Source organism: Macrobrachium nipponense, chromosome 1 (assembly GCF_015104395.2).
Source record: "Macrobrachium nipponense isolate FS-2020 chromosome 1, ASM1510439v2, whole genome shotgun sequence".
In the NCBI taxonomy this organism is placed as follows: Eukaryota; Metazoa; Arthropoda; class Malacostraca; order Decapoda; family Palaemonidae; genus Macrobrachium; species Macrobrachium nipponense.
In genome coordinates, this window is record NC_087200.1 from 124,231,402 (window position 1) to 124,244,571 (window position 13,170).

The 13,170-nt window shown below is 39.5% G+C and overlaps 1 protein-coding gene across 1 annotated transcript; it reads left to right on the plus strand.

Annotated features, from left to right (window-relative positions):
• The first annotated feature begins 8,168 nt into the window (after nt 1-8,168).
• Nucleotides 8,169-8,720, plus strand: LOC135218930 (uncharacterized). The gene has a single exon (XM_064255372.1). It carries the CDS (start codon nt 8,169-8,171, stop codon nt 8,718-8,720), a length of 552 nt encoding a protein of 183 aa, XP_064111442.1.
• Nucleotides 8,721-13,170: the final 4,450 nt, after the last annotated feature.

Consider the following 13,170-nt stretch of genomic DNA (forward strand, 5'->3'; position numbering starts at 1 on the left):
ATACCATTCAAAAGACTGAAGTTTTGTCCACTTAATGTGATATATGCAAGCCCCATACAAACTAAAATAAGCATGTGAGCTCTTCGTAAAATATATTTTCAAGTCAGTTTTGAAATCCAATATGGCGGCAGTCGCGTGACTGGCCGTTCTAACCACAGACAATCCACCATCTTTCCCATAACTCGTTTGAACAATGTTAGCGTATAATTATATGTAACATTTATTGATCTTACTCAAGATTGCAGTTGTAATCAGCACAGTAAAACAACATTTTCATGCTTTCACTAATATAGGCATGCTGTTTTGTGCTGATATACAACTGCAATCTTGATTAAAATAAATAAACGTTACAATTATGTACGCTAACATTGTTCAAATGAGTCCTGGGAGAGATGTTGGCATGTTGGATCCGCTGCACTTACGAGCGGCACCTCAGGCGGATGCCGCCATATTGGATTTCAAAGCTGCCTTGAAAACATATTTTACGAAGACCTCACATGTTTATTTTAGTTTGTATGGCGCTTTCATATATCACATTAGGTTAACGCAACTTCAATCTTTTGAATGGTATACTTAAAGATGTAATTGTATTCTTGTTTTACCAATTAAATATCGAGTGAATAAGGCTGATCCACGCGATGACGATGAATTTACTGCGGTGTTTCCCCCCTAGTAAATCTCATATACCCCATGAAGTAGCTTTTTCTTTTCTTTTTTGGTATGTCTACTATATAAGCATTCCGCATCGTTCGTCCCCACGAATACGAAAGCGGGTTTTTGTTTTTTAGTAGGAGTCCCTGGGGGTTAATTACAGTCGTCCGAATAAATATTACGTAAAATTCTTGTTCAGCAGGTAAAACTGCATAAAAAACCGCAACTGACAGTCTAGGCCGCCGCGGAATAGTAACATAATTCTACCCTTTTTTTTTTTTTTTTTACTACCTAATTCCTTCTAACCTCCTTTTGAGTGGAAAATAGAACAAAGAAATCAAGACAATTTTACAAAAACTACCTAGCTAATGGCTAGACAGCTACAACACAAAGAATAACCTAATTTGGGAAGGTGGTTGCTACCTAATCCTCCCCTCACTTAGAGAGCAAATAGGTAGTATAGGGTTAGGTACAAATAAAATGTTACCTCAACTTACCAGGCTAATAGTTAAGTATTCATTGCCACGGTCGTGGAAGGTAAGCGTCTCTGTAATGTAATGGTACTGGAGACGTTTTCTTGTTGAAGTGGATGGGCACCACCAACCAATTCCAAGAACGACCGGAATGTGCATGGAAAGTTTAGGAATCGCTCATGCCAACCGCAGGTGATAGTGGTACAGGTTTCCCTTCGCGACATCCAGTCAGCCATTGCGGCTCTGTCGGGACTCGGGTTTCGAATGAGTATATATCTACCTATTGTCACCTATAGAGGGTGACTGTGGGGTCTATACATGCTTAAATTACGTCCTGACTGACGGGTTGACGGTGGTTAACGGTCCAAGTACTGCTAGAAAAATTCACAAATACTGCTGTGAGACGACTCCTAACTGTCGGAGTAGACAGTTATTTACTTTTACAAGTATGTTGTGTTTGTAATACTAATATGGCAACTCATCAAGTTTGTGACCATAGACAAAGATATAGAGAGGCCCCTCTATATCTATGCGACATACATACTGGCAAGTGCTAATGTTTTTCCCTCGCATTTCTATAATTTCTAACTTAACAGACAGGTTACTAGTAATTTCTAACTTAACAGACAGGTTACTATGCTTCCTGGTGTAAATGTTAAATATGGCCCTAAACTGAATGAGTGAACATTCCTTTAGCAAGAACTTGATTTTACCCGAAAGCCTTTTGGAAAATATTGTCAGTGACAACAAAACCAGTTTTGTTATAACTGAATATTAGAAGATAACTACTTTTTTAGTCTCTCACTCATGTGTCTGCAATTTTCCTTTTCCTCTAACATTTTAAATCTTGTCTTCATGACAGCTAGTGACATTCATTTTACCATCATCGGCCACGTCCATCTTCAAACCTTAGGGTGCCGTTACTGCTTTCTGTTCTTCTATTTTCATTTTTATTTCAGTTAATACTTTAATTTTATTTTCTCGAGTTCTTCCTTTCTTAAAATTTCTTACCTCTTCTACCTTAATTTCATACCTTTAGTATATTTTAGAAGACTTTCTCCCCACATCCCTCATATTTTTTTTCTGATTGATCTGCCACTATAGCTACTATTTTTTCTGACTTGACTGTATTTTGTAATGACATCGTCCTTTTAAACTCAATTCAACAGCTTCTTCGAACATCCCTTTATCTCGTATTATCATCCTGTATTTCATGTACATTTGCCTCAAAGTAGTACTATTCCTTTACCCCGTCCCCTTCTGTTTCAAGATAATGGTCTGCTAACACAGCAATGAAGCCTGTTTGTCCTCTAACGACGGATGTAAATGGTCGAGCTATCGGACGCCAATGCTAATATTTTCTAATCACTACTGTAGACAATATGTTAATGATATACAAATAATAGTTCACATTACCAGTGAAATGAGTCGCTGTTAACCAAATAGAAAAATAGTATAGTAACAGAGTAATATGAATAGCAAGGGTGAAAATCATAATCAATCCTGATTAATCATGATCAACCTTCGTTCCATTCAGGTGTTGCTGCTACAGGCGTTTGCTGGAATCCAACTTTTGTTCAGGGTAGATCATTATTAGGTGTCAATTTCTGAACATAATTATTTGAATGGAAATACGCTTTGGATTTATACAATCCATCTATTTATAAAGTAATGAAATCATAAACCGCAAATACCAAGACCTATAAATATAATTTCATAAAGGCAATTGTGATAGCCATTGACAGGTTATATAAGGAAGGCTTTGGGGAAAAATTATAGACCACCAGATGTATACAGGTTAATGTATCCACTGTGTCATTTATATTTTTTTTTTTTATCCGAGCCATTTCTCACCAGAGTAGCCTAGATGCAAATTTCTCTGGGCGGTATTGAACTCGAGTCATCCGAGTAACAATACACCTTACCACCCTGATAAAAGGAAATAGTTTGCAGTCTATACGAGTTTTCATCTCTGCCTTGTCGCTTCAGTCTCGAATTTGTCGACTATTTATGATCCCGTGGATTTCTCAGTTCAATGACTCCAAGATCCATTTTTTCTATTTTTGTCCTTGTCCATTAATTTTTTCAAAATAAAAATTTAATTGAAACTGAATTTTATAGTTTTTTTGTGTGTGAAAAATAGCACCAAACTTCTCTTGAAAGGAACACGTAATTCAGTTGGCTACATCTTTATAATTGTTATTCATTCTTTTTCATGTTTAACAAGCACTGTTCTTCATTCCAGTAATTGCAACTTTGTATTATCCTGACCCTTCCCTGATTAGAGCATCAGTGTCAATTTTTGCTTTCCTTCTCGTTATGATCAAATTAAATGACAGTGCGTTTAACTAACGGCTCCCCCACCCCCCATCACTGATTCTCCAGCCACCCCCACCACACTTCCTTACCTAGTCTCCAGTCCAGACCTCCCAGGTCACTCCTCGTGAGATGTGGTGTGGGGAAATCAGTAATCCCAATATTTCAACGGTCACATGACCATTCTTTCCACTCTTTTACGGAGCAGTCTAATAAGTTCTGTTTGCCTTAATATTTTAATATCTTTTTTCTTGTTCTTGATTTTTTTGGGAGAGGGTTTTGGTTTGGTCATAGCAACTAACTCATTCTCCTCATGATTAGAAAGCAGCAGTACTTGGGTCTAACAGAATTTAGTGTTACCCTTGACGTGGTAGCCAAAAGGATCCTACAATTGATTAACCAGTTATTTATTTTTCTGAGTAAATTTGATTCGACTAGCATTTCTCCAAGCTTAATTTTCTTTTCGAAGCAAAGAAATCTGTTACAACCTATTAAATATGTTTATATGATGCAAATAAAGCTTTCTGACAGCTCAGGATATAATTATAGGATGAAAGTGTTTTTGAAAGCAAAGCATCAGGTTGCACAAACTTTTTGTTCCTTCTTTTGGTGCTTTTCCTATCAAGCATGAACATCTTAAGTAGGTCAACGCCACCCAAACCAACATATGTGAAGTAAAAGACGTTTTACATACACACACTGCACTGAAGGTGGTCTAGAGACCACGAAGCTGGATTCTTCTGACCTTAGTCTAGGCCTATGTCTGACACGGGAATGCAATGACTGTCACTGAAAGTTTCTTAGTCTTCTGCCCTCGAAAATTTAGACCGAGGCCACACTATACATAATGTATATCAATGGTCTCGAGACTAGAAGGCCAGATTCTTCTGACTCGGCCTAGGCCTACATCTTGAGCTGGACATACATTGATTGACTCATTATGGGACCTATGTCCTTGATGATTTAATCCAGGCCGCAATATATTTGATATGTTTTAACAGAGACTAAACACTGTTCTGCAGTTTTGAAGTCTCCAGGTATAAGGATAGCTACTTACTGGAGAGCAGCAATGAATTCTCCAGGAATATAGATAACTACTTACTGAAGAGCAAGCAGCACCGAAGTCTCCAGAAATATGGACAAATGTAACCTTTACTGGACGGGTAAATATATCGATATGCAGCTCAGGCTGGGTAAACTTTGAGGTGGGCCAATTTACGAAAGAAAAAAATGCATCAATGGAATTCTTTAAAATTTAAATTTAACTTACCTTCCACGAGAGGTTGAAAATTACTATTTACAACACCTTGTGGGACCTCTTTTACAAGAAAATCGTACTTTTTACCAACTTATGTGTTTCTTCTAATAAATTATTTTATTTTATTTTGTAAAATTGTAATCACTGCTGCTCACACAATATCAAAACAGATAAACAATTCTTAGCATATTTGTTGAAAAATAGTTACGTAATTTTACTGAGAACGAAAATTTTGTAAAAAAATTTTTACTTTTACATGTTATTTTCAAATATTTCTTTGCATTTTTCTTTATAAAATTACATTTATAACTGACATACTATCGTAGAAGACAATAAAAAAAAACAGCAACCCATTGGTATATTCATGAACAAATTTACAAAATGACGTCATGTGAGACAGAAACGTTATACATTCCCCATTGAAGTTACAAACAGAACTGAAGTACTGAGATGCCTGATTCTGGTTTTAGCCAATGTAAAGTTTGAGGATAGTGATTTTATGGGCAATAAAAGTATGGGCACTTCTTTCCAACCCGATTCTTTCCAAATTAATGGCACTTAATATTGTTGATCTACCCGTCCACCACCCCAAACCTGTTATTACTACACCCGAGGATCAATCCGTCCACTAACGGTTGATGAAGAGCAGCAATGAAGTCTCCAGAAATATGTAAAACTACTTAGTGAGGAGCAGCATTTAAGTTTCTATGAATATAGAAAACTGCTTACTGGAGGCCGCATTGAAGTCTCCATGAATATGGATAGTTATCTTATTTCATGGAGACTTCAGTGCTCCTTCCAGTAAGTAGTTATCAATATTCCTGGAGACTTCAATGCTGCCTCCAATAAGTAGTTATCTGCATTCGTGGAGACTTCATTGCTGCCTGCAGTAAGTAATTATCCATATTCCTGGAGACTTCAATGCTGCCAACAGTAAGTAGTTATCCATATAACTGGAGACTTCAATGCTGCCTCCACTAAGTAGTTATCTGCATTCGTGAAGACTTCAATGTTACCTCCAGTAAGTAGTTATCCATATTCCTGGAGACTTCAATGCTGCCAACAGTAAGTAGTTATCCATATAACTGGAGACTTCAATGCTGCCTCCAGTAAGTAGTTATCCATATTCCTGGAGACTTCAATGCTGCCAACAGTAAGTAGTTATCCATATAACTAGAGACTTCAATGTTGCCTCCGGTAAGTAGTTATCAGTATTCCCGGAGACTTCAATACTGCCTCCAGTAAGTATTTATCCATAATCCTGCAGACTTCAATGCTGCCTTCAGTAAGTAGTTATGTATATTACTGGAGACTTCAATGCTGCCTCCAGTAAGTAGTTATCTGCATTCCTAGAGACTTCAATGCTGCCTCCAGTAAGTAGTTATCCATATTCCTGGAGACTTCAATGCTGCCTTCAGTAAGTAGTTATGTATATTACTGGAGACTTCAATGCTGCCTCCAGTAAGTTGTTATCCATATTCCTGGAAACTTCGATGCTGCCTCCAATAAATAGTTATCTATATTCCTGTAGACTTCAATGCTGACTCCAGTAAGTAGCTATCTATATTCCTGGAGACTTCAATGCTGCCTCAAGTAAGTAGTTATCCATATTCCTGGAACTTCTTTGCTGCCTCCAATAAGAAGTTATCCATATTCCTGGAGACTTCAATGCTGACTCCGGTAAGTAGTTATCTATATTCCTGGAATTTCAATGCTCCTTTCAGTAATTAGTTATCCATATTCCTGGAGACTTCTATGCTGCCTCCAGTAAGTTGTTATCCATATTCCTGGAAACTTCGATGCTGCTTCCAGTAAATAGTTATCTATATTCCTGTAGACTTCAATGCTGACTCCAGTAAGTAGCTATCTATATTCCCGGAGACTTCAATACTGCCTTCAGTAAGTAGTTATCCATATTCCTGGAGACTTCTATGCTGCCTCCAGTAAGTAGTTATCTATATTCATGGAGACTTCAATGCTCCCTCCAGTAAGTAGTTATCCATATTCCTGGACTTCTATGCTGCCTCCAGTAAGTAGTTATCCATATTCCTGGAGACTTCAATGCTACTCCAGTAAGTAGTTATCTATATTCCTGGAATTTCAATGCTCCTTTCAGTAATTAGTTATTCATATTCCTAGAAACTTCTATGCTACCTCCAGTAAGTAGTTTTCTGTATTCCTGGAGACTTCTTTGTTGCCTCCAGTAAGTAGTATCTACATTCCTAGAGACTTCTATGCTCTTTCCAATAAGTAGTTCTCTATATTCTTGGAGACTTTAATTCTGCCTCCAGTAAGTATTGATCCATATTCCTGGAGACTTCTATGCTGCTTCCAGTAGGTAGTTATCTATATTCCTGGAGACTTCTATTCTGCCTCCAGTAAGTAGTTATCTATATTACTGGAGACTTCAATGCTGCCTCCGGTAAGTAGTTATCCTTATTCCTGGAGACTTTAATTCTGCCTCCAGGAAGTATTGATCCATATTCCTGGAAACTTTGATGCTGCTTCCAGTAAGTAGCTGTCTATATTCCTGGAGACTTCTATGCTGCCAACAGTAAGTAGTTATCTGTATTACTGGAGACTTCAATGCTGCCTCCAGTAAGTAGTTATCTGTATTCTTGGAGACTTCTATGCTGCCTCCAGTAAGTAGTTATCCATATTCCTGGAGACTTCAATGCTGCCTCCAGTAAGTTGTTGTCCATATTCCTGGAAACTTCGATGCTGCCTCCAGTAAGTAGTTATCTATATTCCTGTAGACTTCAATGCTGACTCCAGTAAGTAGCTATCTATATTCCCAGAGACTTCAATGCTGCCTTCAGTAAGTAGTTATCCATATTCCTGGAGACTTCTATGCTGCCTCCAGTAAGTAGTTATCTATATTCATGGAGACTTGAATGCTGCCTCCAGTAAGTAGTTATCCATATTCCTGGAACTTCTATGCTGACTCCAGTGAGTAGTTATCTATATTCCTTGAACTTCAATGCTCCTTTCAGTAATTAGTTATCCATAGTCCTGGAAACTTCTATGCTGCCTCCAGTAAGTGGTTTTCTGTATTCCTGGAGACTTCTTTGCTGCTTCCAGTAAATAGTTATCTATATTCATGGAGACTTTAATTCTGCCTCCAGTAAGTATTGATCCATATTCCTGGAGACTTCTGTGCTGCCTCCAGTAAGTAGTTATACATATTTCTGGAGACTTCAATGCTTCCTCCAGTGAGTAGGTATCTATATTCTTGGAGATTTCTATGCTGCTTCCTATAAGTAGTTATCTATATTCATGGAGACTTTAATGCTGCCTCCAGTAAGTAGTTATCTATATTCCTGGAGACTTCTATGCTGCCTCCAGTAAGTAGTTATCTATATTCATGGAGACTTCTATGTAGCCTCCAGTAAGTAGTTACCTATATTTCTGCATATATATGTCCTTCATTAGATGCCAATTTTCTATATATAAGTTTCTCACTTTTAGATATGGAGAATCTGCAGATTTTTGTGGCCTCATTGCCGACTGTTAGGAGAAAGCGAGTGTGCGGTAAATGTGAAGGTGATTTTGTGGGGTTGCTATACACATTGGTGAGTACGGATGATGAAAGATGTGTTGAGGTATGGCAGGTGATAACAGCTAGCGTGAAAGGAGGTGAAGACTGGGAGTATGATGAGTTAAGAGAAAGAGTTAAGGTGGATAAGAATGTTAGTGACAATGAGAGGAGGCATTTGATGCAAATGTTGTGGGATAGGCGGGGTGCAGTGAGTCATGGAGACAGGGATTTTTGGGGGTCTAAGCTTCCCGAATTCAAGATAGTTTTGGAAGACGATACCCCCATATATCAGCGTCCCCAACACTTTTCCCTGCCTATTACCCAAGAGATTGAGGAGCAGTGTGAGGAGCTTGAGAGAGTGGGAGTGATAGAGAGGAGTGAGAGTGCCTGGAATAACCCCATAGTCCCTATGCGTAAGCCGGATGGGAGTCTACAGATGTGTGTCAATTATAGGAGGGTGAAAGAAGAGACTGTGAAGGAGTGATTTCTGATTGTGTGTACAAGATGCATGGGATGAGAGTGTTTGCCAAATTAGACCTGGTAAGGGGTTATTACCAGATGCCTTTTACTGCTTTTTCGAGTGGTAGTTGCCGCTACCAGTTTAAACGTGAGTTTTGGGTTGGCAAACGCACCTGCTGCCTATAAAAGGGCAATGAATGGGGTTTTGGCTCGGTTTGATAGAAGGAACGTGATTGTGTTTATAGATGATATTTTGATTGCGAGTGAAACTGTTGAGGAGAATATGGAGCTGCTTGAGGTGTTAGAGCGGTTGGAAGAGGTTGGAGTGAAAGCGAAGCTAGAGAAGTGTACGTCGTTGGCTGGGGAGGTGGAATTTCTTGGTCATAAGGTGAGTGCGAGTGGTGTAAGGAAGAGTGAAAAGTTTGTGGAAAAGGTAAGAGAGTTTCCACATCTCTGGACCATGCGCGAGTTAAAGGTTTTTTGTGGTTGATTGAGTTCGGGAGGAAGTTTGTTAGGGATTGTTCGGGTATAGGGAAGCCATTGACTGAATGGACAGGGAAGAAAAATTGTATTAAGCTAAGGTGGGATGAGCGAATGGTGGGAGAGGAGGCTGCTAGAGATGTCACCTTGGCTTTTCTAGACTATAGTGAGGATGCGAGTGAGCTTGAGCTGTATACTGATGTGAGTGAGTTTAGTATGGGAGGGTGTTTAGCACAGATGCAAGAGGTGAGTGGGGAGGAACAGTTGAGAGTAATTGCGTAAGTAAGTAAAGCTTTTAATAAAGTGGAGCGGACGTATTCGGTGGTTGAGAAGGAGCTTGCGGCAATAAGGTTCTATGTGAAAGCATTGAAAGTGTTTTTATATGGGGTAAAATTTATTATCCGGATGGACCATCAGCCATTATGTATATGATCAAGAAGAACCATGTGAATGCTAGGATTAAAAAGACGATTGAAGATTTGAGTGAGTTTGATTTTAGATTCGAATATGCGCCAAGGAGTAAAAATGTGATTGCTGATGCAATGTCTAGGATGCATGGTAGGGGCAATGGGGTCCGAATGTGGTGCCTGAGGGTTTGGTTGTGAAAGAGAGGTTTGAAGGGGGTGACAGAGTGTGTGAATGTTTGTTTTCAGCATTGTAAGACTTGGGAGGGAGAGGTCTGGTTGAAGAGGTACCCAATAGTGCAAATGAGGTTTTTGGAATAAAGGTTTTTTTTTTTGTATTTTGGATGGTACAGGTCAGTCGAGTATCGAGGGAGGATAAGTACAGGTAGTGAGCATGGGGTTTTGAGGATTCAGTGCGGGGAACACAGTTGTAATTGGTTGGTTAGGAAAGGGGACTATGAAGGGCTTTTGAATCAGGAATACGGAAGTAGGGAGATAACTGAGGATAAATGTGGTAAGGATGATTGTGATGTGGATAGCCAGGTGGACGTGGCAGTGAATGTTTGTGTGCATGGGACTCAAGGGAAAATGGTGGTGATTGTCAGAATAAATGCTAGTGAGTACTGTGGTTTGGTTGATACAGGGGCACAAGCTTCCTTGGTGAGTGGGTCAATGGTGAGTGAACTGGAGAGATGCGATTGGGAGGTGAAAAGGCGGTGTACAAGTGTGAGAATACATGTGTTGGGACAAGGAAGAGTTTTAGTGTGGGAAGAGGTGCAGTTAAAGGTTAGGTTAGGAGATTTGGAAGTAGTACATATTTATAATCATGGGAGAAAATGATATGCCAGCTTGCTTTTTGATAGGGATAAAGTTTTTGAGGATGCATGATGTAAGCGTAGCAAGGGGGTTAGCATAATAGCTAGGATTCAAGATGGTAGTGCGTTTGTAGCGAACTTTGTGTGGGTGATTGATATTGCTAGAAGTGAGAATTTGTTGAGTGAGGAGGAGATTGAGGAAATGCAAGATAAGTGCTTGGAGATAAGTACATATGTTGCAGCAGTGTGTTTTGGGGTGAGTGCATGTGGAAGATTGGCCGTGTGAGTCGGATATATATAAGAGGGTTGCTAAACGGTTTGTAGTTTGTAAAAACATAATGTACTTTTTGCATCAGGAAGGGGTGTATGATAGAGAAGTGTATGTGCCGATGTTTTCTGTTGAGTCAGCAGTGAGTATGTGTTTATTGATGCATGGTCGGTTTGGGCATTCGGGGAAAAATAAGTTGTGGGAGTGCATGAGAGAGAGATTGTATGCACCTGGGTTGAATAAGATTTGTGTGGATGTGGCTGTTACGTGTGAAGACTGTCAGAGGGGAAGTATCAGAGTGTGCATGCGAGTCCACCTGTGTTGCGATTGCAGATGAAAGAGCCATTTGAAATGCTTGTGACTGATTGTGTTTTGTTGCCAAAGACTGAGGGGACATGAGGGAATGATTGTGATGGTGTATCACGAGTAAATTTGCCTTTGCGGTTCCCATCAAAGATAAGATTAGTGAAACCGTTGCGCAGATGGTGGGGCAAGTGATGTTGCCTATGAGGATTGAGAGAGAGAGAGAGAGAGAGAGAGCGGATGTAAGTGGCATTAGGTTGTTTGTGTTCGTGTGAATGGATCGTTAACAAGCAAATTGCTCGTTCAGCGAAGGGTTGTTGTGTCTGTTGGGTCGGTCGCAAGTCTGGTCTGTGTTTTGACTTTTGAGGCAGTCTGTAATGAGAAATCGTGAAAGACAGATATTTTGGGCAGTGGTCATGACAGTCATATTGTTGGTCAGTTGTGTTATGTTTTCAGGGAGTTATTTGAGTTACTTGTGCTGTGTGTTTGAAGGTCGTTGTGCTTGTGTGTTGGGAGGTTGTTGAGCTTGTGAGTTTCTGTGGAGTTGTGAGTTGTTGTAGTTGAGGGTTGTTGTTACTGTTGTTGGGGAGCTGTTGCGGTTTCTTGGTGTTGTTGCGAGTGGTTGGGTGTGGGGTTGTTGGTATGGTGGTGTGGAGTGGGGTTGTTGGTGAGCTGTTGTGGTTTCTTGGTGTTGTTGCTGTTGTGGCCTTGTTTGTTTGTTGTATTGTTGAGTTGTGGTTGTAGTCCTTGTTTGTTTGTTGTGTTGTTGAGTTGTGGGGTTGTGGTCCTTGGTTGTTGTTGTGTTGTGGGGTTGTGGTCCTTGGTTGCTCGTCGTGTTGTTGTTGTTGTGGGGTTGTGGTTCTTGGTTTTTGTTGAGTTGTGTGGTTATAGTTCTGTTGTTGGTTGTGTGTTGGTTTGCGGCGGTTGTTGGTATCTCAGCAACCTCGTCCAGCGGACAGCGCAGCCTATTATTATTATTAACAGGGCTTAGTTTTTTCAGACCTCTGAGTCTCAAGTAGACTCTTCTCGGGCTGGTTCTCAGGGATTAATCCTGAGAAGGGAAAAAATTAAATGAATAAATAAATAAAATAAAAATTTAGACTTTATTTAAGAAACCTGTCTTATTTAAAAAATTTATGATGATGCTAATTGGAAAATCTTTGCTTTCAGCCAGAATACTTTTCATTTTTGCATTCCGTAGATAAATTTATCTTTGTTGGGTCCGATTTGGGCATTCAACAAGTAAATGCTGCACTGTCATGGGTATTTGACATTTATTACACTTTACTGGGTCAGCATGTGGTGTTGTCATCAAGTGACCATACGAGAATCTTGTGTGTCCTAAACGGAGCCTTGTTAGGATTACCTCTATTGATCTGTCTTTTTGTGAGGATGTCCTCCATGCACACACTTCAGCTTTTATATTTTTAACTTTATTTGTGGTTGGCACTAAGGCCCATTCTCATTTCCAATCTTGGTATATCAACGGTCTGACAGATGCTATCCAGTCTGACACTGGGGCATGTGTAATTGTTGGAGGGATACTGCAGGCTAATTTGGCAGCTGAGTCTGCATTTTGATTTCCTTTTATTCCCTGGAATCCAACATATTTCTATTGATAATCCTGATTGAAGGAGTTGATGAATCTTTATGTGTATTTCTTGTACTATTTGGTTTACTGATTTATACTGTCTCATAGCACCTACAGCACTACGCGAGTCACTGAAAATAACGGAGACACTTGCTTTTGCCTCAGATATCATATCAAGAGCCATTTGTATGGCCGTGACATCGGCAGTAAACATTGATGACATTAAAGGTAGGCTTCTTTTGATTAACGTATTTTTCGAATATGCAGATGCTCCTACTCCAACATTATTTTTGGAGCTGTCTGTATGTGCCATGAATTTGTCTCCTTTTCTTCTAATGTGCTCCAAAGCATGTTGGCGGTACATTTCTGTACTTGTCATTTGCTTTTTAAGCAGGTAAGACAGAGAGGTATACATATCTTTATTCGTTTTAACACCCATAGTGGTGTCAACTCCACAAATAGGTGAAAAATTGGATTTATGTTATTAAGTTCATTAGATATTTAGCTCTTTTAGGGAAAGAGTCAGTACCATGAACCTCTGTTTCCGGATTACAGTTTTGAAAGCAGTCAGCTGCAGATGATCCTGCTTGCAGTGAAAGACCTCTTCGTATTGC

Excerpts from the sequence above, each read along its gene's own strand:
- LOC135218930 (XM_064255372.1), top strand. The coding sequence starts at position 8,169 with ATGGAGAATCTGCAGATTTTTGTGGCCTCATTGCCGACTGTTAGGAGA.